This window comes from Athene cunicularia, unplaced genomic scaffold (genome assembly GCF_003259725.1).
Source record: "Athene cunicularia isolate RWA unplaced genomic scaffold, athCun1 SCF_3, whole genome shotgun sequence".
NCBI classification, from domain to species: domain Eukaryota; kingdom Metazoa; phylum Chordata; class Aves; order Strigiformes; family Strigidae; genus Athene; species Athene cunicularia.
In genome coordinates, this window is record NW_020799377.1 from 786,942 (window position 1) to 813,590 (window position 26,649).

Here is a 26,649-nt window from a genome sequence, read left to right on the forward strand (position 1 = left end):
CCATGATCTGTGCATTCATAGGGATACACAATAGACGTGAGTCACAGGAATATTTTCTTTCGTCCTGTCCTGTCCTGTCTCCCCAGAAACCTGATGGTTTTCTTCAAGCGCAATATCCAAGAGGGTTTATGAGTCTTTACTATTTTCTTGAAAATTCAGCCCAGTTGTTAACTAACCTACCCAGGAGTGGAAACGGGAGTCTTCCTGTGCTGTCCATTGTATAGATTACGTAGGGTAACAAATGTAGGGAAACCTTCCAAGAAGCCTACCCTGCCAAAATCTCTATCAAAGAATACCTGCAGTTGGCTTTAAGGGCCATCTGTTTGCCAAAATGTCAGAAAGTGTCACAGTGTGAATGTTCAGTACTTGTGACTATTCAGTCCAGAATATTTGGTGTTTCCATCCCAGAGCTAACTGTGGCTGTTTGTCTTCATTTTATAAAACAGGAAGAAGGAGAGTAACTCCCCATATTGAGGACACAAGCAAAACAACAACCTGCTGCAACCTGGCAATGCACTAACAGAAAGTTGTTCTGAGTTTTACAGTCGCCCTGGACATTTGCACGGGGAGCTGATGGAAACTCATCACTCCACACTGCTGGATAAGAGAGAAGACACTCAAGCAAAGGGCTACGTCTTTGATTTCTCAAGTTTTCCACTTTCCTTGATGGCCTTGCCTCCTGCCTCCTTGAACAGAGAGTCCAAGTTTTAAAACCAGCCCAGCCAGAGGAGCAGTTATCCTCATTCTTTCAGCTGAGAAAATCCTTTCCATGTTATCCACAGTTGTGATGAAAAGAGAAGCCCCTCTTGCCAGAGACTGAATTTGTCTGTCAGAAAAATACCACTTACAGGTAAGAAAATGCCATTCCCAGAAAATAATCTGGATCTTCTTCTGTGTGAGGCTAGAGAAGCTGCCCTTCAGGTAGAGCATTTTATGTGTAAAAAGAAAAAGAGACAGGCTGCATCCCACACCACAAGTCATTCAACTTTTTGTTGTTGTAGTTGAACAATAAATTGTTATCAATATATTTGAGAGGTAACAGCTGGTGATAGGACTCTTTTAACTTTGGTGGTCCAAGACACAGGCATCTGCAGCTGAGTTCAAAGTGCCTCTTGCTCCCCATTGACTAGAAGGGAAGCCAGGAATGACAAGCTACAGCAATTAATAATTTCTGGTTTCATTAAATCTTCTCTCTGGAAGCTCTGAAAGGGCCTATGGAGAAGACCAACCCAAAGGCTTTGTTGTGTTTCCTGGCATCTTGATTTTATACGTTTCAGTTTGCAGCTGCTTAAAATTATCCTGAGATCCACTTTTTTTTTTTTTTTTTTTTTTTTTTTTTTTTATCTCTCACTCCACACAGTGTGGTTCATAGAAGCTGAATTTGCTCTTTAGAGCTTCACTTATGAATATGGGTCAGCACCCAGGCAGTTGAATACCCGAGATAATTTTCATGCTGTATATAAATAGTACACAGTTATTTCACAGTTTCATGTTCAGCTTGCAGGCTTCCAACAGCCTTGTATTCCCGAAACCCTTTCTATTCTCATAGCACTCAGGTTCTTGAACACGTGACTCAACATAAATTACAGCAGAGGTTATCCCAGCCAAGAAAGTCCTGATTTGGCTTCTGTGTACTGTTGTTCTCGTTCCTGACGGTTGGCGTCTAGTCCCTAGCACTCAAAGCTGCTGTTGAGGGTCTTTCTAGCCCCGAGATGAGTTCAGCTACACGGTTAAGCCAAGGGCTGGGTTACGCTACCTTACGCACGTCAAGTGGCAGTCGGTCAGTCCATCATCTTGCTAGACAGTGGAGGAAGTCTGAGAGTGTCCAGTTGGATGGATAACTAACGGCCAGCATACCACTGCCCCACAGAGATAAGAGTCTGGTTAAAACTGAGGGAATTTTTAGACTCTTCCCAAATATCGCCTGTCTTTTGTTTGACACAGGACTTGTCATGTCTCCTTTTCTGCGTATTGGTTTATCCAACTATGACAGCGGCCCTTACCTGCCATCCCAGGGGGAGGTGATTAACCCTTACTGTGCCGTGATGGTTAAAGAAGCCGTGGAGTCAGGTAAGTGGGGAGTTGTTAAATATGCATGTGAAATTTTATAAAATATATGTATGCCTTAACTGTGTCATTTCTGGGATATAGGGAGCACATTGGTAAATCTCCATAAGGGTTTGTGAAGTGCTTTTTGTGTCTTGGCACAGTGCAAGTTTGGGTTTGCCATGGCCTGCAAGGCAATCTGGTTTTAAGATTATTCCCGACCAACTTGTGTCTTCAATTTGCGGTTATTATCAACTGAACTACAGGTCCTAGCATGTGGCAAAGCAGATGAGCTGAGCTGTACTTGGTTTCACTTTTCTATGAGCAGTTCCTGGTTTGTCAGTGGGACTCCAGACAGATGAAATCTGGGTGTCCTAGAAATAATCCTGGGAGGGCTGTCTTTTTTTTACCACATTTTTTTGAGGAACTGACAGGTCCAGCAACTTCCATCATTTAAAAAAAACAACCAACCAACCAAAAAAAAAAACCAAAAAAACAAAAAAAAACAACTAGCTCTCAGACAGCCTCAGTCTTTGCAGAGAGACTTAATTTCTCTGCATAATTGCTGTAAAATGTTTCAAAGTGAAACCTCCCGCTAAGCTGTTTCTGTGTCTGGATATATGGATTGTTGCACAGTTTTCCAGATTGAACAACACTGATGAATCCTCATTGCAAAAACATTTCTTGCATCTCTTGTGCACGAAAATAGTCTCAGTGAGAAGATGGAAGGTTCTGCTTTTTAAGAATAATGAAGATCAAAACCTTCAGCGTTAGGGAATTCCTCACCTTGGCTGTTATTTATATTAAATCTTTGATAAATGTCTAACTTGACTGCTGTGATTCTTTAAAAAATTAAATTAACTCAGAAATCCCTTTTATACCTTGAGAATCCCCATGACACTAATCCCCAGAGGATGTTAAAGTGTTTTTTAAAAATACATTTTAGAATTTTAAAATGATTCTGTATTTTACTGGCTTTTTTTTTTTTTAATTTGTTTACTTGTTTGTTTAAGAGTCAGAATTTATCACATAGAACTTTAGCTTGGTTTAAATGATACTTTAAATGATTATGGAAGATGTGATGACTAGTAAATACAAAAGGAAAGAAAATACTGCATTGTGGCGTACTGATGCTTCTTTCCCACACAGCATGAGAAGATATCCCTAAGATCTCACTTTTTAACTGAAAATATGTCCTATTTTAGCTCCGTATGGGGCTTGGCTGTTTGCTTTAATGAGGCCTTTGAAAGCCATAACTCAGATTGAAGTCTCTGTCAGTTCAAAAGTGAATAAAATCAATTCAGTCAGAGCAGACCTATATTTATTTGTCTTACACGGAGCTGAAAGCATTTTCTGGCATCTAACAAACACAGATATACTAAGGGATATAATTTTTGAGTTCCTGAGAGTAAATAATTAATAATAATACTTCTACCAACAAGAAATAAAAAAGTGTGTTTGGGGAAGGATTTCTGCATTAGTAAGGATTGAATATAGGAAAAATGGTGACCTTCTATTAGAAGATATGTTTGCTAGGGTGTTTTTGCACTCGTCCAGCCATTGCTCAGAGCATGGTAGGGCAACCAGGGGGACTGATTAATCTCAGACTCCCCTCTTAGGGTGGGTTGAACCACCCGTGGGAGGTGTTAATCTGCTGCTGATGGAGGGTGTCTAAATGTGTAGATGGCTAACTTTACCTTAAGGTGACTAAACCAAGACGAGGCCACAGTGAGATCCATCTCCCCTATAATTCTAGACTTCTGCAAGGATATTGATATCTGAGCAAGTCAGCTACCCTTGCGTTATAACCGAGGGGAACAAACAGGGATTTCTGTGTAGGAAGACATCCATAATGGGTCTGGTGAATCACCTCCTAGAAAAGCCCAGTGCTCTCCGCTGACTCCAAGGGCAGTTTGGACAGTCCACTCAGAGGGACGTGGCTGATGTTCAGTGAGATGAGCCCAACTCTACACGCCAGAAATGCTTTCAGCATGACTACTCTGAGGAGCTGTCATGCTCAAACAGGTTTAGAGAAGGCAACAGGCAAACAAAGGTCTCAGGACAAACATTAGCTGTTTATATTTGCAATAGCTGCATCCTTACTCTGTGATTATTATTTTTTTTTTAAATCACAGTTTGCTCTCTGGCTCCCTGGTTTCACAAAGCACTTGCAACTCAGTGGTAATAGGATTTAAAACAATATTGTATTGGTGCCTTGATATACAAATTTTGGCTAAAGTGGCATGTCCAAGGAGCAGGAATGGATCAGCTGCACAGCTGATAAGAGATTCACACAATCCGGACTCCCAGCCTTGTGATCTGATACATGGCCATTGAGATTTCTTCAGGGCAAATGATTGCTATATAGCCGTGAGTGCAGAATGTGGGGCAGGATGTGCCTATACCCAGAGCTGAATCTGGTGTAAATCCAGTCCCAAATCCCTGAAGACTCTGTGCTCAGACTGGCTTGGTAGGTGACTCTGCTCTGACTTTTGCAGTGCCCTGTTATGGATCGTATATATACACCGTGTGTAGTATTAGAAAAGAGTGAGGAGTTTTGGGTATTTTTTTTTTGTTCATTCGTTTATTTGTTTTTGCAAACAGAGCAGTGGTAGATGATAAATGTGTTTGGTTCCCAAAAAAAGGGAGTTTGAATCTGACTTTGGGTTCATGCCAAAGGCTGTCCCTTGTCGACCAGCTGTGATGAATAGGTCATTGGGATAGAGGTCCCCAGGGCTCTGGGAGTAATGCACGTCATCTGTGAACACAGGGATGTCACAACAAGGCCACCCTAAAGAATTTCGAAGCCCAGGAAAGATCTTTTTGCTTTTTTCCACTTGTTCATTTTGTAAAAGGGGATCCTGGTATTTTATGGTATAATCCTTTTTATTAAAAAAAAAAAAAAAAACACCCAAACAACAAAATAAAAACACCTCCATGTAGTTAGAAGTGTAATAGCAGTTTGTTACTGATGACAAACTGTTTCAGAGATTATAGGTGCCGCTGAGGTATAAAAAAATCTGCCCTTTAAAAATGGCTTCTGCCTTCACAAGCTATCCGGCCCGGTGCCATTTTACCACCTGTCTTGGTGACATTTGCTTCGTGAAAGATCCTGCTCTGTGTTTGAACTCAGCAAAGCCTCCAGGAAAAGTGCTCCCAGCTACAGTGGAAGCTACTGCCCGAGAAAGACAGATGCTATTTTATTTTTCAGGAACCCAGGGTTAGATTAATCCCTGGCAGAATTCCACAGACGTCAGCGGGGATGCGCCGGGGGTGACTGTCTGATCCCATATATTGGCCAGTTCATTCACATTCCAGGGTTTGTTTATTTAAGCCGTACGTTTTGGAGTGCAATGCAAACGAAAGCACTTGTTTTGCAAGTGCTGTGTTTTACATCCGTGGAGTTTCACTGATGTAGCAAAGAAATAATGGTCCTTACTGAGGACTGTTCTCTGTGATGCTGGGAAAGCTGTGTCTCGTTTTTATGTCTCGTTTTGTCTGCTTTTGTTGAAAGAGTGAGTTGAATGTATGTTTGCAAATTTGATGGGAATTAATTAAGCCTGCAGACAATTAGCTCAGTATACGATTGCCTAAATCTGCGTATGTGAAAAGTCAACCTCACATAACTGAATACAGACAGATTCACCTTAGGCTCAGGTGCTCTAAACTTTGGGGAAACTGAATTTGAACATAAGATTTAGCTGCCCAAGCACTTATCATGCCGAGCAAGGATGAGTATGAGAAGTGATTTAGGCTGCAGGAATTATCTCTGCTCAGTTTTGTGATGCAGACCAGCACTGATGGTCAGAAAGGACTGCAGCTCAAATTGAGTTTTTGGGATGGAAACAAGTGCAAAAGTGCTTCGTGAGAGCCAGATGTTGGGTTGTGGAGTGAATTTCAGCAAGTCAGTGTTGGCTGCAGGATCTTGCATGCCTCCCCTCAGGAAGCTGCTTTCTCAGCCTAAATCTATGTAGTGAATATAGTTCACATCACTGGCTCTGGAAGTTGTTTCTCCTTTTGTAGGAAACCAGTGCACAGGGTGGTGAAGGGAGATTTTATAAACCCACAGCCCGATATTTGTTCTCTCCCCAATACATGTTCTCTCATTTCCTGAGGTGAATATTACATAATCAGAAGTCACTCTTTCCTTTTTTCCTTCTCTCCTCCCTCCATAACTTTGGAGCTTGTTTATCAATTTTAATCCATCCTGAAGGTGTGGTACAAGCCTCAGAAATCCCTGAGTTCCTGCCTGTGTAAACCAAAGCTGGGCAGAGGGAAGAAACCTGAATTAGTCCTCCCATCTAGGGAAAGATTTTCTCCCGCATGTGTCATGTTCCAGGCTATCAGCTGCATGTGTTTTTTCCAGCTGGGTGCAAATAGGGAAAGGCTGGGATTGTTGGAAATAGGAGCAGGGTCTTTAGGAGACAGGAATCACAGATCTGCTGCTCACACAGCTGCTTTTTATCCTCCTATGCCACCAGCTTCAGCATTTGATGGTTTGAAAATTTGCAGAGGGTAACTGAAATAGAATTTACCTTGAGGAAGTGTCCAAGCCTTTTACAGGGCTGTATGAGATAAAATGGGCTGTGTTCAATAAATAAAGCTGGCTGAGACTCTTTTCTGAAAAAACTAACTGGAGATAACTCTCCGCAAGCTAATGTTAAACCTCAAAGATACTCTTCACAATCTTAAGATGTGTCTGCTATCAATGAAGATGAATTAATACATAGGGAAGAGGTTCAGGGAAAGTTTACTAGGTTGAAAACTCTGCACTGCCGTGGATGTAGCTTCAGGTCTGCAGGACAGTTCATATATTGAGTTAGCTGAGACGTACCAACTGACAGGACATGTGCTCCAGCTGAACCTTAGTCACAAAGTGCACAAAACTTTGGGGGGGATTGAAGGAAACCTGTTCTGTTTTTCATTGCCATGAGACAGACGATACATGCAGCTGGTAATCTGTGATGAGATTCACCTGATTAGATGGGAGTATCTACGGTGTTGAAGTCTACATTTGAGATCTACTCAATAGAGTTAATGGAATCAAGGGTGGAAATTATCTTTTCTGAGGAAGATGTCTGTATTTGGTCAAATAGACACACCCTAACTCCATTGATTTATACTGACTATATTCTCTTCACTGGCTCTGAATGGAACCAACGTTCAGACAGCTCAGATATGGGCTTGCACATTGTAGACACCTAAGGCTAAGTGAGTTGAATCTCATCCTAGGTTTCACTTCACACAGTAACCTCCTAAGACATGGTCCATTACAGACCATGCCAGGAGAGAGACCCTAAAGTGGGTAAATAACACAAATCTGTCTCAGGGACTGTAGACTGGTACCCTTAGTGCACATGAGATGCAAATCCAGTCAATCCACTTCTTGTTGACAGAAAATGGCCAAGTGTACGTGCAGAAGAAGCCCACCATGTACCCACCCTGGAACAGCACTTTCGATGCCCATATCAACAACGGCAGGGTCATGCACATCGTTGTCAAGGACAAAAGTGCCGAAATGGTTTCAGAGACCACGGTGGAACTCAAGGTGCTGGCGGAGAGGTGCAAAAAGAGCAATGGGAAGACGGAGATATGGGTGAGCATCATGAGCTCCTCTTGCAGAATGTGATGGGGAACCTCTGTGGGGTAGGGGAATGCCTCATGTCTGTACCAGGCTGGGACTGTAACCAGCGGGACAGCAGGAACAGGCTGCGATCCAAAGAATAATTATTTGAGTCTACTTGAGTATGACTTGAAGGACGACTTCCATGCGCTTTTTTTTTTTTTAAAAAAAAAAAAAAAAAAAAAAGGCATGGCACATTTACAGTACCTGCTGATGTTATATTGAAACAGATGCTCTCTATTAGCAAGGATTCTGGTTTGGGTGAGCCATACCCATGTATTAATCTTCACTTAGGAAATCCACCGGGGACAAATGGTAATATGAGTAGCTAAATGTGAATTATTTTATGTGCTCTGGGGAAACAGCTCTAAAATTTTAATCTGATATCAAGTAACTGATTCACAGCTGCCTGACTTCAGAGTTATGTCAGAGAAACTCCTTTAAAATCACTGGAGTAAATTTGAAGTAAGTCTTCATAAGGTTGCTAAATGTAAGGTTTTGTTCCCTGGTAGTCCAAGCAAGAAAGTTTTTGATAATAGTCTTTAACATGTAGTGTTCAGTATCAATGCCACAAATAACAGTAACATGGAAATACTTTCGGAGAGAAAGTGATTTCCTGAACTATTTTCTTTGTTTTATTTCTCATGCCAGTTCTCAGGCTAAACTGCTTGGGTTAAGCAGAGAGTAAAAATGTGAAGAAAGCCTTGGTCACTTAACCTGCTTAAGAGCAAGATTTGGTAGAGATTTGCACATTTAACACAGAACTTGGAAGGAATTGATATACTTAAGGATGGAATTGAAAACCAAAAGGCTCTGCTCAGCATCACTCCAGCCCCAGGCTTCAAAGCCAGGGGAGGCAGTAGCCTGGTGAGAGGAGAGGAGGCATGTAGGCTGGGGTGCTGAGTGCTTGCAGCAAGAGTAACAGACCTGAGGTCAAGTGGAATTGGGAGACCCTGGTCCTGTTGTGTCCCCGCCTGGTAGCAGCTCATGAAACCTTCACTCCGTAATACAAGTCATGACCTAGGGAGGGTGATACCAGATATCCCATCCTGCAAGGGTCACGTGGGAAGAGAATAACAATTTTCTTATTCTTCTGTGCAAGGGCACAGTTTCACCTACAAGGTAGAGAGGTAAACCTTGTTCAGGCTGTGCTGGAAGTGGGTGGGGAAGTCACTGTTCAGTCTCAAGCTGAGGAAATCCTTGAATGTAGGTCTTCTTATTCCTAGGCAAGTGGATCCAGACTTACAAAGGCACCTATGGACAGAGGTTCAGATAGGTGAGAATTTCCAGGTCCAGTGGGAATGCCCCAAAAATGCCTGAGAAAGCTTGCAGCATCGCTCACGTTAACTGTAGTGCAAGTTAGACTTGCAGAACCAAGCTTCTAAAAGATTTCAGCATCTTTTAAGTACCTGGCTGAAGTTGGCTGATTTTTTTTAGAGGTGCTCCTACTTTCCCCTTGCAAGATCCACTGGGAATGACAGGTTGTCTCTATAGATAATGCTGGTCCTGAGCTGGTTTCTAAAAACCTGTCTACAGCTTCTGTTGTTTAGTCACATTTATCTCTTCTATGATGCTGCTCTGAGAGTTTGATAAGAGGTGATCTAGCCTCCTCTCTCTATAGTTGCTCCTACCTCGCCTCCTTGCTCCACATGGGTATGAGCTCCCCAAAAATTAGAGTTCACTGGCACTCATTAATTCCCACTACGAAAAGGAGATAGCTTGAGTCATCTGAAAAGATTGTTGCTTCTTTGAGTGACTGTTTAATAATTGCACTGGTCTTTTCGTTTTGTTTTTCACTTATCTCAACCAGCTAGAACTGAAACCTCAAGGGCGAATGCTGATGAATGCAAGATACTTCCTGGAAATAAGTGGCAAGTGATTTTGTTTGTTAATTGATCGATGTGATTGCTGGTTATGCGGGGTAGGCATGGTGTCTTCACTGAAAGCAGTGCCTATGTTCTTACTGATTTATTCATAGGAACGACTTGAAAGGAACACTCCAGAAAAAGCAGTTTTTATTGTATGGTGGAGACAAAGATTGACTGTTCCTCTGTGATTTGCAAGGCAGATTTTCAGCTGATTTACCACTAAAATGGTAGATTTTCTTGTTACTCTAAGGTAGAATAGATACATAAGGAGCCAGCTCCCTCTGAAATCATTCTACCTGTATGTATGCATGTAGCATGTGCTGTGGTGTGCATTACGTTGTAAACGTTGGGATATAACTTCTGGTTGACCACACCTATGTGTTAGTTGGGATCTTAAGGTCAAGATCAATCTAAGCAAACCAGAAAAAGAACGTAGAGAGCGATTCATCTGATTAAACGCAGGTTTCTGTGGCAAGGTGAGCTGAGCCGTTGACTGGGCTCCATTGCCTGCTCCAGCTAGACCTCCAGGGACACGGCAGCAGCTTAGTCACCCTGGACAGGGGACACTCCATCATTTACCTGCCTTCACCGGGAACCAAACCCCACCTGCAGAGTTTGGTGTCCATGTGAAATCCATTCTGCTTTGTTGAAGATAGTTGGTTGCAATCCAAATGCTCATTCTCCTGTCTTTGATGCCAAAGTGCTCGCTGCCTTTCACAGATGCGGGGTGAAGCTGTAAGGTGTAGGTACCTACAAGGACCTGCCATTTATAGAAACACAGAAGTACTGAAAGCAGCAAACAGCATGTTCATACTGATATTTTCTTTATCAATTCCTACCTTTAATATAGAAGAGACTATTGTTGCCTCCTTATGTGTTATATCAGAGAGGCCAAAGCACAGAAAAAGCAAGTGTTTGTATTACAAATAGCAAGATCAGCATCGGATCACACAGGAGGCCAGTTTCCACAGAATACCTATGTAACTTGCTGTGTAATGCATGAGTAAAACAAAACAGAGATTGAGAGTGAGATATTGTGTGTACATCCAGATCTGTAGACACAAGCACATATAGATAAGTGCACACATCTATATGAATGTGTAGTGCACGTTGGTTTGTTTGCTGTTCTAAAAAGTTTAAAAGTGAACTGCGAATAATGGCATGGACACAGCAAACAGCAAAGCAGTTGTTGGCATGAAAAATTAACATGAAAATATCCTAGGAGGATACATATGTGCTTACTCAAACACACGTTCATGCACGCATAAAGGATTCAGTTAAATACCCACATATATATACACACATGTGTTTGTGTGCATATATAGATAATTAATAACATTTATGTAATTGTGTCTCTTTTAGGGCATGGTTCTTCGGTGCTGTGCAAAGTTAGAGTTTTATGTTCAACTGAAAATTATCCCTCCTTGGGAAATTTCTGGTCTACATTTCAAAAGCAGCATTATGAATATCCAAGGGAGCTCAGAGTCCAAAGTTTAAAGTCAGTTTAGTGTCCTTTGTAGGAATGGCAGATAAAAAACATCCAAACAAGCCTTGTCTGGGTTTCAGAAGAACGTATTTCTTAAAAATACTGCTTTCTGTGAGTGAATCATTAGCTTCAGTCACTTAGGATTCTGGCAGCTGCATTTTCTCAGGGTGCATGATCAGGACAGGGTACCCTAACGAATCTTCGGTTTCCTTTCCTCCCAGATGCAAAGGACCTGTCCGACTGTGAGACTGAAGGCTTTTTCTCCTTACACCAGCGCAGGGGAGCCATCAAACAGGCCAAAATCCATGATGTCAAGTGTCATGAGTTCACAGCCACCTTCTTTCCACAACCCACCTTCTGCTCTGTCTGTCATGAGTTTGTATGGTAAATGAAAATAGATCTATGCATTTTCCCCTTTTAATCCTAGGGACCACTTCTTGTGTAAACGTGGACATGGCGTAGTGGTGGACATAGCAGTGTTAAGTTTATGGTTGGACTCAATGATTTTAAAGATCTTTTCCAACCTAAATATAATCAGAAGATCTGTCGGTAAAGGCAGCAGAACCAGACCCTTGGTATCTTACTTGTAGAGTTATTGCATCACTTCAAGGATGTGGTTCAGGGTTGTAATTCCAACTGTGAAAATTCCCTTCATTTTTTTTTAGTTTATTTTTATAAATATTTTTGTCTTTGGCCAAATGCATAGACATGTCTCATCAGCTCAGTTTGTTATTTGGATATTGTGAAATTCAGGATGTGAACATGTGTTGAAAAGGCTGTGAAAGCCACAGAGAATCACTACGCTGGATTGAATGAAGATTATTTAGATCAGAGAAGCTCTATAAAGACTGATAAAAAGCAAAGCTGTTTTATTCTTTTCTTTCATAAATGTTGCTCTCCTTTCTGCTGCTGAGGCTTTCAGAAAACTCAGAATTAACATTTTCTCTGTTTATTTCAGGGGTCTGAATAAACAAGGCTATCAATGCAGACGTAAGAAACTTCTTTGATTTTGTTACCATCATTGTTTACTTGATCCTTTCTTAAGGAAATATTTTTATTAACACCAGGACACATTTGGGTTTTTTTCAGAATGTAATGCTGCCATTCATAAGAAGTGCATTGATAAAGTAATAGCCAAGTGTACAGGATCAGCAATCAACAGCAGAGAAACAATGGTATGTATTATTATTTGGCTGCTTTTAGAAAACTTGGGCGTCATTCAGAGCTCTCTGACATTGCCGTAAAACAACTTCTGGCGAAGGAAAAGGTGCTACTGAGCTAAAGTCTGTGCGATCTGATCTCTGCCCTTTGTTTTTTACTTTCCCAGCAGTTTCATTACCTCCTACTTCTGATTTACTCAAATGCAGCTGCTGAATAAGCAGTTGCTGAGTCAGGACTGCCGTTTTCCTAATGCATGAAGTACAGCTCAGAGGGAAGTCGTGGACATGAGGTGGAGGTTCACTGGAGGAAATTCTTCACTACATGATGTTAGGCAGGACATCACACTGAATTTTCAGAGCAGTATTTTAACATCCCACTTCATGATACCTGAGATTTCCAAATAGTCAGGGGAAGATCTAGCACCTCCACTATTATTTATTTTATTTTTCTCATATCAGTTTATTATAAACCTTTTCTGGTGGGCTAAAGTTGAATTTAACTCTAGGTAGTACTATTCCCTTTTTCTTAATGGTGTCCCACCACTTCTCTTTGCTTCCAGTCCTACCCTGGCTCCTATTCTCTTTTCACAGTCTTTAGAAATGAGATTCATCTCACCTGTCTTCTGACATCTCCAGGGTAGATGTACCCAAATTTGTCACCACCTTTGACTCCCTATAAACTAAAAGAAGAAAAATAGGTTCTTCCAAAGAATGACAGCAAATGTAGACATCCATTTCAGGATGGGTTTCATAATTTTTAGAAGCACTGGTGTTTTTCCACTGAGCTTTAAGGGAGTCTGGGTACGTAGCTGAGATGCAAGTTATCTGGTCAGATAAATCAAGACCAGGGATCGAGTTACTCAGTTCCCACTGAATTGCATAGATATAACGTATCAAAATTTAGCTTTGTATGTCTGAATGATAGTTACAGATAGTTTCATTTTGGTGGTCATATTCAAGGATAAAGGGGCAGTAGACATCCCACCTCCTGTGGTACAAGTCTGGGGGCTGGCTGTTGGTTTTCTGTGCAGAGCTGAGGTGGAGAGGGGTGAATTGCCAACACAGCTTTTCTTTTGCAGTTCCATAAAGAGCGGTTCAAGATTGACATGCCTCACCGCTTCAAAGTCTACAACTACAAGAGCCCAACTTTCTGTGAGCACTGCGGCACGCTCCTCTGGGGCCTTGCACGGCAAGGACTGAAGTGTGATGGTGAGTCTCTGATGTATGGCATGAGCTGAGCACGGGAATGGATCATTCTTTTTATAGGGTTGCAATCTGAAAAGCCAAATCTCGTTTATCACACTTCTCTACAAGACCTGTATGAGATAGCATCCAGGGTGGTGAAGGAGTGGTTGAGAGGACCGTCCTTCAAGGAGGATCATTCAAAGAGGACAACTGCCTGTATACAAGAAGAGATGTGGTCCACGAGGTCAAAGAGTCACTTCCCAGAGAGGCAAAGAACATCTCAGTGAACTGCTGATCTTCCAGAATCACCCCTAGTATCGACTTGCAAGCTCTATTTCCAATATCAGACAGACCCAAGACACTTCACCATCTTCCTAATCATATACCAAAAGGGAGATCCTGTTCTGTGATTACAGTTTATCTCTGAGCTGAGAGACTGTAGAGTTTTGGTAGCCTGCAGCTGCAAAGACTGATGGATATAGAAATGCCACCTTTTGTCCAGAAGAAGATATAAAAAACCCTCTGTTTCCATAGAGAACCAAAAAATGACCTGAGTGCCATCTCATGAGACATAAATGGCACCCAGTCTTTGAGCTCTTTATGTGGCTGATCTCTGCCCTTGACCATGAGCAGCACGTGTTCCTGCCCAGCTGAGGGTTTGACATGTTGTCAAACAGCCTAGCTATTCTTCGTTGTCCTGACATCTCTTGTTCTTTCTTTCAGCATGTGGCATGAACGTCCATCACAAGTGCCAGACAAAAGTAGCAAACCTTTGTGGAGTTAACCAGAAACTAATGGCTGAAGCTCTGGCGATGATAGAGAGCACCCAGCAGGTAAATATTTTAAGCCTTAACAGACCTGGAGAAAGGATGATCTGTTGTTCAATGTTTGTGTCAGTGAAGGAAATAAGGGCGTTGAGTAGAGTGATGTGGGTAGCAAGTTCAAAGTATAGACTAGGAAATGGGTCCTTCATGGAGTAGGTGGTTAAGCTCATCTCAGCCCTTTGTGGAAGCCAAAAGTTTACATGGGTTCAAGTGACAATCTCCAATGTTCATTCCATTCAGGAATACTAGAATGTCTAATTGTGTTAATAGAAAAGCCCTGCCTTTGAGTCGGGAAATCTCTGAGCCACTTGTCTCTGGAAATAGAGAGAATATTCTGAGGAGATGACTTTGCATGCCTGAACTCTTCCTCACATCTTTACCTGGTGTTTGCCTGATGCCCGTTGCAGACAAGACATGACCTGGATGGACTCTTGCTCTGATTCAATACAGTTGTAGTTACATCATGTTCTGTAGTTGTGTAACAGGGCCCAAGGCAGAGTGGGAGGAACTTGATTTGGGTCCTTTTGCTGTTGCTACCTTGTCCTGTGGCTCTCAGATCTGTTTGGAATGAAACTCCCCAGAGCATGGACTCTGATGAAGAGATCTGGGCCTTGGGGAGAGGATCTAGATGCTACTGTCATGTAAACAACACTGTATGAACACAGAAAATTGAATTCAAAGAAGAAAAAATAGTTTGTCGCAAGCCCAAAATCATAAAAGAGTTTAGAGAGTCTAGTTCAAAATCAGGATTAAGATGCCTCTTGGCTCTTGAATAACCTCAGAGAGAGACAAAATCTGTAGGTGCCTCATTCTCCATATTTAGGTTACTCAAGTATCCCAAGGCAGCATCTTCATCCATACAGCAGCTGTTTTTCCATTTATACCTTCCCGAGGGACTATCTACCAGGTTTAGCTCTGCATATTTCTCACCTTTATGTGACAGGTAGTGCTGCCAAACCTCCAAAGAGGATTTTTTTTTTCTGCTCTTGCCTCTCTGTTTCCTACCTGCTGTCTCTCTGCAGCTCCTTGCACTGCATACTTGAAGCCACCATTGAGAGGTGAAGAGGGCAAACACTAGATACTTTCCCCAGAATACTCATCTAATCTCCAGAAATTCAGGCTTTGGGAACTTTTTGAGCCATAGGTGGAGTCTTATTGTTTAGTAGCCCTCAAAGGATTTATCTTTCATGCCTTTGCCTCATCACCCTTGAATTCAGACAAACTCACCTTCTGCAACCCCCTAGTGCAAGGACTTCAGAGTGACACCCAGACACTGCACTGGGATGAGGCTGCAGCATCTTCCAGCCTCTAGTATTTTAACAGATTTTTTTTCTTCAAAGAGGACTATTGGGAAGCAAGTTGTTAATTAAAATGCCCTTTGTTTGAACAGCCAGGGATTCAGCCCCCTGTGCAAAATAGGGATTCTCTATATCTGGAGTACAAAGACGTGTTAACACCCACACACATCTCGCAGAAGTTTATGAGTTCCTCTACATTACCAAATCCCTAAATGTTAGGTACAGAGATGCTCTTCTCATAAGCAGAGACATCTTCTAGATCTTGTCTTCTGTGACAGTCACACTCAGGAAGCCACAGTGTCCATAAGCTCATTTGACTCATTTGGCTCAGAAGTTATTTGCCGTTTTCCGTAATCCAGGCTCGTTGTCAGCGGGACACTGAACAGATCTCCAGGGATGGACCTCTTGAAATTGGTTTCCCAGTTCCTGTGAAGGAGGTAACACCACTTCAGGCATTGCCAGCATCTACAACAGGAAAAAAAGGTAGTTTCCCCTAGTGATATGGGACAGCGGGCTTTGTTAATTTTTTTGGCTCGTACATGGTTGGGTGGAGGTGACAAGGGTGTGGAATTTATTAGCCATTGAATCTTTCATGCATCTTTACAGCCTAGAGCAAGACATACCCTTTCTCATCCCGGGATATCAACAGCTCTTGCCAGCCACATCACTTGGGCATGGCAGATACCCCAGATCTCAACCTGTTTCCTTTCCTTTCTATAAACCTGCACTTCTCCCGTGCCATCCCAACCTCTGGTGACATGAGACACCAACCACCACTCATTCAGCTAACTCCTAAACTCTCTTTCTGACCTGGTGCTTGAGCACACCTCATACCTCCACTGGCAATAATGTGTTTATTCCCTTCTTGGGACTTGTAGACTGTAAAATCTGAGAATTTTAAAGACAAACCAAGCTCTAAACAAGAGACTTGGAATCCTTCTGATCACCATGGCCAATTCTTTTTCTGATTTCATATTTTTGGGGGCAGGAATTGATATCCAGTACCTTTGAAAACCATTGCCAGATTCCCACTTCATTAACTCAGAAGCTGACCTAGGTGTCATGGCCCTCTGTGCTACAAGAACAGATGTTTGGGAGGGTGAATGAGAGACTGGGGAAAAGCATTGATTAACAGACCTTGGCCAAAGCTACTGGGGACTCAGTGGCCTGAAACAAAAATCACAGTCTGCTGGGGAGACTTGTTTTTCTGCTTTGTGCTTGAGTCACAGAACTCTGAATATTGGGAACAAAATGTCGCTATCTTTCATCAGACCCATGTGGCCCATGTAAAAGGCCATTTCAGGACCCCTCCAGCTTCATGGTTCATGGTACCCTTCCAAGAACTGTACTGTAACTGTAGCAGACCTATGATGGCACCGACACACTGCTGTTCTGCCTCCCACTAGCTTTAGAATGCATTTAACAGAAAGGGGAGGGGAAAAAAAAGAAGATTACAAGTGAATCAATACTTTACAGCAAGGACTGGGACAGTGGGTCCTCAGCTCCAACCCTAACCCAGGCTGAGAGCCCAGACCCCACCATCATCCACTTTCTCAATGCAAGTTGATACTGCCCTGTGTGGAAACTGGACCTAGAGCAAAATGCCAGAAGACACTGGCTAAAGGACAGCAGAGCCACATTATACCGGTGCTCTGGGTTTGATACTGTACAGCTCCAGGCTACCAAGCTTCCAAGGCTGGTTTTGGTACCACCTGAGCTAAGGGAATAGTGCCCTTTGTCCCCCAGGCAGAAATAAATGATGTCCCCATCTGTTCTTATTTTCTTTCTTTTCTACAAGTAGAACTGGCTATGCTGACTTGAATCAGTAAAACCTCAAATGGTTTCAAATCTGATTTACCTGTGGCATCTGTTTGTCTGCTGAGTAGTGTTCTTGCTGTTCAGCAACTTCGGACAGTCCAGCAAATGTGCACTTGGGTACATGGGATAAATCTGTTAATGGACAGAGAAGTTTGCATATATCCAAGTGAATGGAATATTGATGAAACTCTGAATAGTTTCACTCCAGGATAGCTAATGTACTTGATCAGAGCTTCATATTTGGAGCAGGGACCCAATATAAAATTGCTGTCCCAACTTTTCACATATTAGCTTTGCCAAGGGTCTTGAAAAGGCCTTGAAAAAATTGGACCACATCGTAACAGCAACCAACAAGAAGGAATGAAGAACACAGGTAGCCAGAAATGAAGAGTTTGGTCATGTTTTGCTGCCATAAAACAGAAAGACAAGTGAAGAAGTTTGTCAAGTGGGTCTAATGCCAGTGAAGAAGGTGGAGTTACATTGGAGTAAAATTTCCTTCAGAGAGAAAGCAATGTGGGAGCAGAGCCAATCTACTTAGTTGATGTGGCCACCACTTTTCCATTTATTTGAAATGCCCTTTTAAAACTCTAAATACTGTAAGTGTTCTGGGGATTTTCTGCTTGTTTTTTTGAATGGTTTGATATGTGTTGCAGAGCCACAGGGCATCTCCTGGGAGACTCCAGTGGTGGACACAGTGAAGGAGGAGTCGCTAATAGAGTCAGACTTGGGAGAACAGCCCCAGGAACAGGAAGAGCACCAAGTACAGCTAAAACTAACCATTGAGGACTTTGTCCTGCACAAGATGCTGGGGAAGGGCAGTTTTGGCAAGGTAAGTATCAGGGCACTAGATGCCACTGCATAGGTCTGCATATTGATTATTATGGCACTGAACAGCATGTGATTTGAAGACCATTTAGGAAAAAAAAAATCCCAAAGCCCTCAAAGAACCTTTGCTCTGTCATGGCTGAGTCTTGAACTCGGTCTTCTCCTTGCCAAAGACAAAGATTTTCCTTGCCATTGCCCCATTAGTTCGCTGTCTCATGAGAGGAAAGCAGCCAAGTAAAACTTCAGCTTCCCCTTCTGTGCGGGTTGATGGGGCCTGGGCATCCACAGAGAGCTGGTGGGAAAGATCTCTGTGCTGATCCCCTTCATGCAGCTACTCCTGCCAACTTAGCTGGGCAAGCATTAGCTGAAAAGTTGAGAGTGGATCGCCTCTCCCCTCCAGAGCAGCAGGTCCCCACCTGGGAATGCTGACTGCTCTTTCCCAGCTCCTATCTGTGCTGCAGTGTAAAGCAAATTTTGCGACAGCCAAGAATTTTGTGCTTCTGAAACAAGAACCACCTGTTTCCAGTGGATTCGTTAATCTTGATGAATTGTGGATCGTTCCTCATTCTTGCAGACGTCCCCTGGAAGGGGACTTGTGTTATTCAGTGCCAGCGCTGAGCTGCATGAAGCAATTTCAGAGGAACTCACCACTGTATTTTCACAGCCAGTAAGGAGAATGAGTACAATTATGTATCACGTTGTTCAGATCCCACATCTTTGCAAGGTGGAAACTGTGCCTCTAAAAAGACAGCCTGCTTTTTGCCTTCTAAGTGAGCTGGAGTGGTTGCTGCAGCTAGTTCTTAAACTGGTGAAATATTTGCTGTGTAGACTTTCCATACTTCAAAATACTCGACGTGTCTACAGTTTGCATGGGGAGCAGAGCTGAGGCATCTGAGTTAGAGCTAAGACAGAATACCCCAAAATCCACAGCCCAGACTAGCTTGGAATCAAGAGCATAGATGTCATAGAAACATTTATGTTGGAAGGAAGGGACCTCTGGAGGCCATCTAATCCAACCTGCTGCTCAAATCAGATGAGGTTGCTCAGGGGTTTATCTAGTCAAGTCTTGAACACCTCCACTGAACTAGCTTCTGTACTTTGCCTCGGCCCCCTGTGTTAACATGGGCTCTCCAACCCTACAAGTGCCTGCATCTCTCTACAGGGCACCATGTGGGTGTGGAGAGGATGGGCTATTTCATGCCTTTCTGCAACAAACCTCACCCACAAGTTTCCTGTGTATGTGTTGCTCCTGGTGCCCTTATTTGCTTGGAGTGAGATTTACTTCCCCATAGAGGGGACAGGGTGTGCAGATCTCAGTGCCTGAGGGGTCTCTCCAGCTCTGCACGGGCCAGGGAGATTGAGGGGCAAACCTGTGAAGAAGCCCCCTCTGCGTGAAGTCTAGCATTGCCTACCCGCACCTTGGAAGTCACAGCACAAGTCACAAATGTACTGCGTTCCCCAGTTTCCCTAGGAGAGCAGTGCCCTGCACAAAATGGGGGTAAAAAGGGTGCCTGCAGCATCAGCACTGTTAGCATTTCTGGTCATTCACTGCAGAGACAGAGGGAGGCTCTAGGCTCTACTCTCTGTCTAGTGCTACAAAGTGAAATGCAGCAGTAGCCAAAAGGGTAAATAAAACTTTTTTGTCAGGGCTAACACATGTGTGAGCTTACTCAGTAAATAGTGCCTGGTGGAGAACTTCAAAGACCCCTTTGATGAATCTTACGCATTTATTCAGCCTATGGGAAACAGCATCGACAGGCTGTTAGTGTAAAGATCAGGACTGGCACTGCCTTCCAGCAGAGACTTCTTTGCTCTGTGGTCTCTAGAAAACCCTTCTCTGCTGCTCTGTGTGTCATTTTCCTTGCCCATAAAAATAGATAGAGGTCCTAACTCCTCTGGGGTGTGTTTTACCATTCTCGGCGAAGCAGCCCTGGAGGAGCACAGGGGACCCAGACTGTTTGCTCAGGCCTCCTGCTAACTGGGAGGAAGGGAAGAAAGTCACATCTGATAAAGTCTAACTACTGATGGACATCACTTTACACCTGCAGAGGATCTGGTGCAGGGTATTTGCATTTCACATGTTGACAAAGCAATATTCTGTTTTGTTATTTGAAGTCAGAAAACAGGAAATGTATCTCAGGAGTATTTGCATAAAGATGGTTTCTGTTACCAAAAGTGTTTGGGTCTCTGACATGTCCTGCTCATACAGGCATGTAGCCCCTGCTCTTGTAGTCGCCAAGACCTTCTCATCCCTCCCTTGGGGTTCAGCTTCATAAAACTATTCTGGGTGTGGGGAACAAACTCAAAGTCTACAAAGTCTTAATGGCAGATGTGGGCCTTAAACATCAGCTTTTGTAAGGTCTACCCTAGTGAATTCCCCAGAGCTCAGCTCCCATCCTCACATGGCCGTGTTGCCAGCCCGGAGAGAAGAGCATCACTCTTTTCTGAGCAGCTCTTTCCACCCTAGGTGTTTCTTGCCGAGCTAAAGAGCACAGATCAGTATTTCGCTGTGAAAGCCCTGAAGAAGGATGTGGTGCTGATGGATGATGACGTTGAATGTACGATGGTGGAGAAGAGAGTCCTCTCCTTAGCTTGGGAGCACCCATTCCTGACTCATGTCTTCTGTACGTTCCAAACCAAGGTAAGACAAGCATCTGTCACCTTCCTGCTCGGGCTGAGGATGTTTAGATGAAATACGGATATTTGGTGAAGTGCTTAAGTCTACTAGATGTTATAGTTTGGACATGAAGTGGTGCTAAGGGAAGGGATCTTCAGGTTAACCGCTTGGGAAGTGGCTATGAAATCTCATCTGCCTTCCCTACATTAACCTGGGAGACAGGTGGGAAATTTGAAGATTATGGCATCCAAGGCTGGTAGAGGTGGCTATGCAGAGACCCACTACTAAAATCTGCATCCTGATACCCTGGGCCGAGGATGTGCAAAGGCCACATCCACGGCCAGGGTGCAGATGTGCCCACAATGGTGCTGTCTGAACGTCCTGGACCATAAATCAGTATGCTGAAGAGACCGTCCTGGATCAGAACTAACTCAAAAAAACTCTGGTTGTGGAGAATAAACATGCTGTCATTCGCTTTGGGAATCTTCTTGGCCCCCAGTTACTGTTAAATCACCTGAAATCCTGCTTAGGACTCCAAACTAAAATTGAAATGACATTTAAGTGATGTTCACAGCCCTACATTGCAACAAACCACCAACTGATTAGCTTTCCAGAGCCTTTTCTACAGCCACAACCAATCATCTTAACACTAAAGCACACACAAGGCCTAGGAAAAAAAAAAAAACAAAACAGTGGAAGGAAATGTGAGAGATTGTCTTGTCTGTCCAACCTGCTCAAACCACTTCTGAGAGATGCTGGCTATCCTTGAGCTCAAATTCAGAGCAGCAGCAATCTCTCATATCTGTTTGTTCAGGGTTTTGTTAGGATGCTCCCAGTCCCTGCTCAGTCACAGGATTTAGTGACACAAAACATTGCTTGGTGTGTGGTTAGAACCTGCTCAGCAAGAGCCTTGCTGCTTCTGCAGGGTCAGGAGAAACAAATATAACCTCTGTGGTATATCCCAGTTGCCTGTGGGATGCTGCACCTGTTTAAAGACTGATTAAATTTATAGCAGGGAAGGTCTGGGAACTGCTGCAGGCAATGTGACAGTAAGCCCAGGCACTCACGTTTAACCCCTTCAGAACTGTTGGTGAGGACAGCATGTCCTGGGAATGGATCCTTGTCTGGAGAGGAAGGGAATTAATTTCCTTTTTTGGGGGGCTAGATTTCAGAGGAAAATATAAATGACCCAACTGCAAAAGCAAAGAAAATCAAGACTTAATTTAAAAAAAAAAATATTCACAATAGTCACAGCTCTAGAAAGGAATTTATACTCCAGGGAGAGCTGCTTATGCTGCCTGTAACTCCAGGTGCCCAAGGGGATGTCAACTGATGTCAGTGGCTGACTTGCATTTAGCAGCAGAATCATCTTGTCTGTGGCCCAGCCCTGGTCCAACCCTGGTCTGGAAGGTGGAGGTCAGGTTGGGATGGGTACAGCAGTGGCAGCCTGCAGCTCTGCTTTCAGGCAGTGCATGCATGCAAGTGTCCTCTTATGAGACCGCATGTGGTGGGCTGACCCTGGCTGGATGCCAGGTGCCCCCCAAAGCTGCTCTGTCACTCCCCTCCTCAGCTGGACAGGGGAGAGAAAATACAATGAAAGGCTTGCGAGGCGAGATAAGGGCAGGGAGGTCAGTCACCAGTTACCATCACAGGCAAAATGGGCTTGAGTTGGGGAAATTAGTTTATTACCAATCAAATCAGAGGAGGATAATGAGGAATAAAAGCAAAATTTAAAAATACCTTCTCCTCAACTCCTCCCTTCTTCCTGGGCTCAGCTTCAGTCCTGATTTTCTCTATCTCCTCCCCGCCAGCTGTGCAGGGGGATGGGGGAATGGGGAATGGGGGCTGTGGTCAGTTCACCATGTGCTGTCTCTGCCGCTCCCTCCTCCTCAGGGGAGGACTCCTCACACTCTGCCCTGCCCCAGCGTGGGGCCCTCCCCGGGCTGCAGGTGGAGATCTGCTCCTCCGTTCCCCTCCCTGGGCTCAGGGCACAGCTGCCTCCCCACGGGCTGCCCACGGGCTGGGGGGAACCTCTGCTCCGGGCCTGGAGCACCTCCTGCCCTCCTGCTTCACTCACCCGGGGGCTGCAGCGTTGTTTCGCTCACATGTTCTCACTCCTCTCTCCGGCTGCAATTACTCGGGTTTTTCTCCCCTTTTTAAACACGTTATCCCAGAGGCGCTACCACCACGGTGATGGGCTCAGCCTTGGCCAGTGGTGGGTCCATCTCCATGCTGGCTGGCATTGGCTCTGTTGGACATGGGGGAAGCTTCTAGAAGCTGCTCACAGAAGCCACACTAGTAGCCCTCCACTATCAAAACCTTGCATCACAAACCCAATACACCCCAACAAAAAGATGACAGACAAATGGAGTCATGTCAGCAGCCAGATTGGATTTACTGATCATTTAGGGAGGGACTGTGCTTCCAGCTGCTGACTCAAGGAAAACCTGCAGAATGGAAAAGCAATGACTGCCAGAAAAAAACATGGGTGCCAGGCTCAAAAACCCAAGTGATCTTTTCCTACACTGTCTTATGGGCAACATTACAATATTGTCCTCTTGACATATAGAAAGCATCTCCATCCATCTCATCCCAAGTCAAGATTGTCACCTTAAAGTTATTTGATCTCTCCATTTGCCCTCAAGTTTATAGACAAAGTTGGAATGTGGCTGCCCAGGCCAAAGCTGCTCTGGGCTGTGATTGATTTCTAGCTTATGTTTTTCTCCTCTGACCTTTGCAAGCCAAGTGGCAATCGCTCAACGTGTGAAAGTCATTCAGAGCAGGAGAGCTGTGACAAGCCATGGGCAGTCTTTCACGGCTCAAAGGACAGCATGGTTCACTCGTAATATCTTTTGGAGCAATCATTTTAGAAGCCAGAGCACTGCTCTGTAGTCCCTCTCTGGACTTAATATTGAAAACTTGAATTTTCAATTGATTTTTTTTTAAAAAAGGTTTCACTGAGTAGGTAAGTAGTTTCGAACAGAAGTGCATGTGTCAGTGCTGTTCTGAATCTCTAATGGTTTGACTCTCAAGGTTTCTGAGCTGCTTCAGGCACTGAGTGCCTCTGCAAAGGACAGTAAACCCAGGAATATTCCTATGCTCAGAGAACCACCTCAGTAGTCCCCGTGTCTCCAGAGGGAAAAAAAAAAAAGTCATAATCTGTTGACAGTTGTCTGAGCTCTGGGATTAGTTTCTTCCTGGCCTCAACCCAGGTAGTCAGTGAATGCTGAAATATATAAAGCTTGACAGCCCTTCAGACAGGTTTTCGTAGGCACCAGGCACCTAACACTCCTTTTTATTCCTGCAGAGGCCGAACCATCAGTGCTTTCGAAACTCAGAACACTTGTCATGTTTTGCTACATGAGAATAAATTCAAACGCATGTGGTTTGGTTTTGGTTTTTTTTTCCTGATCTGTTTTTGAACTTGACTGTTTTATTTTACTGCAGTAATCTTTGCATCCAGATATTCAGCTGCCATAATTATATGGTGTGAATTTTAACAGAAAGCTCAGAGAGTTATTCTGTTGTACTAGATTTAAAGGGACACTGTTATGTTAGAGAGGAGGAAAAACATGTTTATAATTCTGTGAAATCCCAAAATTAGTAATGCCAAAACAGTGACTAGCATCCCAGTGCTTTTTGAATTTCACTAATCTTCTGTGATAAAAATAGGCTTTCCCTTTTTGAAAGTCGCTTGTTGTTTCTAACTGTTTCTTTACTTCATTGACCAAATTCTTATTCACAGCCTTTACCTAAATGCAAATTAAGTCCTGAGGCGTTTTGGCTTGTAGCACAAAATAGCAATACAGAAGACTATCTCAAACCAAAAGAGAAGTAATCTTCATTGCAATTTAAAAGCAACTGTTACAGAAAACAATTCTTTTCTGCTTTACTAATGTATGATACCTTTTCAAAGTCCTGGTGGTGAGCCATTTTCACATGCTTTGTTGTTTTAATGTTCTTAATACTGACTTTAAAATCTCTTACATTGGCAGGAAGGAGAAAAGGATTGTAAATAAGGAGTGTGATCCTAATTTAAAAATTATTAGGCTCTGTTTTCCATGAGCATTTTTAGGATATTTCTCATTAAAATATCTCCTTGAAGGAAATCACAATTCCTGTAAAATTTGCCAAGGGTTATTTCACTTTTCTTCTATGTCTTGCATTTAGGGGGACAGGGCTGGATTATTTGACCTTAATCAGAGCCTGTAGGTTGGCACATGCACATTTCACACCCATTTGATGTTCAGCTGTGCCATGGACCTTCTGAGCAGCCCTGGATCAGGCCCACGTGCCCTCCCCAAGCAATGCAGGATCCTCTCTGACCACAGCATGGCCGCAAGATGCTGATGCATTGCAGAATTCACCCTCCAGGGAGGTGAGGTTGCAATCCTTGACTTCCAGCACCGCTGAACAACTGAAACACAGCAAAAGATTGGATGGACTAAACTAAAGACTCAACAAAAATCTTGGTCACAAGACGAGGTGTTCTGTGAGGTTAGACCAGATATCTTTGTAGCCAGCATCCTAGTTTTCATATTGACCTTGAAGGAAGAGAGTACAGGACAACGCAATGATTTTTCCCTTGTACAAAGCATTCAGTCATTTGGGAGACACGGTCTTGAAGCTCCAGGGTTTCTAGGTTTCCATCCTAGTATTCTGGGGGAGATACATCAGCCTGGAAACGTCTGATTCGAGGCTAGTTGGCCAAATTTATACCAGCTGATGGAAAAGTTGGGAAAGAATTGGAAAGTTGAGGGAGGCTTTGGGGATTTTGCCTCTGGCAACCAGCAGACAGGAAAGTTGGCAAGGTCTCATTCAATCCTGGCCAAAATTTCAACATGGTTCAGTAGAAATAGCAGTGTCTCAGCAGAACCTTGGGATTTCAGCAAAGTTCTGCCAGAGAAGGTGTGAGCAGCTGTAATTATAACATCAAAAATATGAAGTCCTTACAAGACACTTCTAGGTGGTGTCAGTCCATGTGGTGTGAACAGGTGGAGTGTATTGGCAAGGAAAAAAGGAGGCCAGCTCCCAGGCATGGGGGGTTTTTTAAGTGATAGATGATTGACATATTCAATACACAGATTCTCATTGCCTTCTTGTTGTCCAGCTATGAGGAAAATCAGCCCAAAGTGCATTCAGCTTTGCCTGAGATTTCTAAAAATCTGCAGTGTAGCTGCTCTTTGTCCTGAAAAAAAAAGTTAACTTCTTAAAATAAAGACATTTCCCCCCTATTTTTCAGCTGATAAAACATTTATGTTTCATAAATTTAACTACTTTTTAAGTTTGGGTCTGGTGGATCTTTTATCTCCAACTCTTCGCAGAATTTTTTTTTCTAGCCTTGAAAAAATCAGTCTCTTTCCAAGATCCCACCCAATGCTGCTAGTGAAAGCCATGTCCTCTTAAAAGACAAGGCTGACAGTAACTCGGTTTACCACTGTGAGTGATGTACTCTGCCTGCTCTGAGCTGTGAGGAAGGGTCCTGGGATCTCAGAACCCCAAAGGAAAGGAGCTGTTGGCAGCCGTGTCTGCACCTTTATCTATACATGTATATTTGGATATATGTGTATAAATATATTCCTATGCTTTGTACCAATTAGATGGGCACACAAAACTAAGCATCCCAGATGAGCCATTTAACATGCAGCCAAAAATACTGAGAATGCAAAGATTAGATCAAGAATTAAATTGTGAGATCAGGGACTGGACTGAATTATTTGACAGCTGTACGAAATGCTGCCATCTCCAGAAAACAGACTGATATTACACTAGAAGGAAAAATAAAAAGCTCTTTAAACCAGAGAACAAAATTAAACCTGGGGTTGCTGTAATCTGTAACAGATTGACTTTGCTCGTCCCCGGAGGGCGCAGATAGCAATGTTAATACCTCCTGTGGTCT

At 43.3% G+C, this 26,649-nt stretch overlaps 1 protein-coding gene across 1 annotated transcript in view; it reads left to right on the forward strand.

The window, feature by feature from the left end:
- Positions 1-700: 700 nt before the first annotated feature.
- The window catches only part of PRKCQ (protein kinase C theta), a gene marked incomplete at its 3' end in the record, with an annotated part of 36,444 nt that continues 10,495 nt past the window's right edge, over positions 701-26,649 (forward strand). The window contains exons 1-12 of the mRNA XM_026867352.1: positions 701-850; positions 1,945-2,070; positions 7,443-7,642; positions 9,480-9,540; positions 11,245-11,407; positions 11,982-12,013; positions 12,113-12,198; positions 13,263-13,392; positions 14,092-14,201; positions 15,850-15,973; positions 17,962-18,137; positions 20,601-20,774. Coding sequence (XP_026723153.1) covers positions 1,953-2,070; positions 7,443-7,642; positions 9,480-9,540; positions 11,245-11,407; positions 11,982-12,013; positions 12,113-12,198; positions 13,263-13,392; positions 14,092-14,201; positions 15,850-15,973; positions 17,962-18,137; positions 20,601-20,774 — 1,374 coding nt within the window. The remainder of the gene's footprint in view (positions 851-1,944; positions 2,071-7,442; positions 7,643-9,479; positions 9,541-11,244; positions 11,408-11,981; positions 12,014-12,112; positions 12,199-13,262; positions 13,393-14,091; positions 14,202-15,849; positions 15,974-17,961; positions 18,138-20,600; positions 20,775-26,649) is intronic.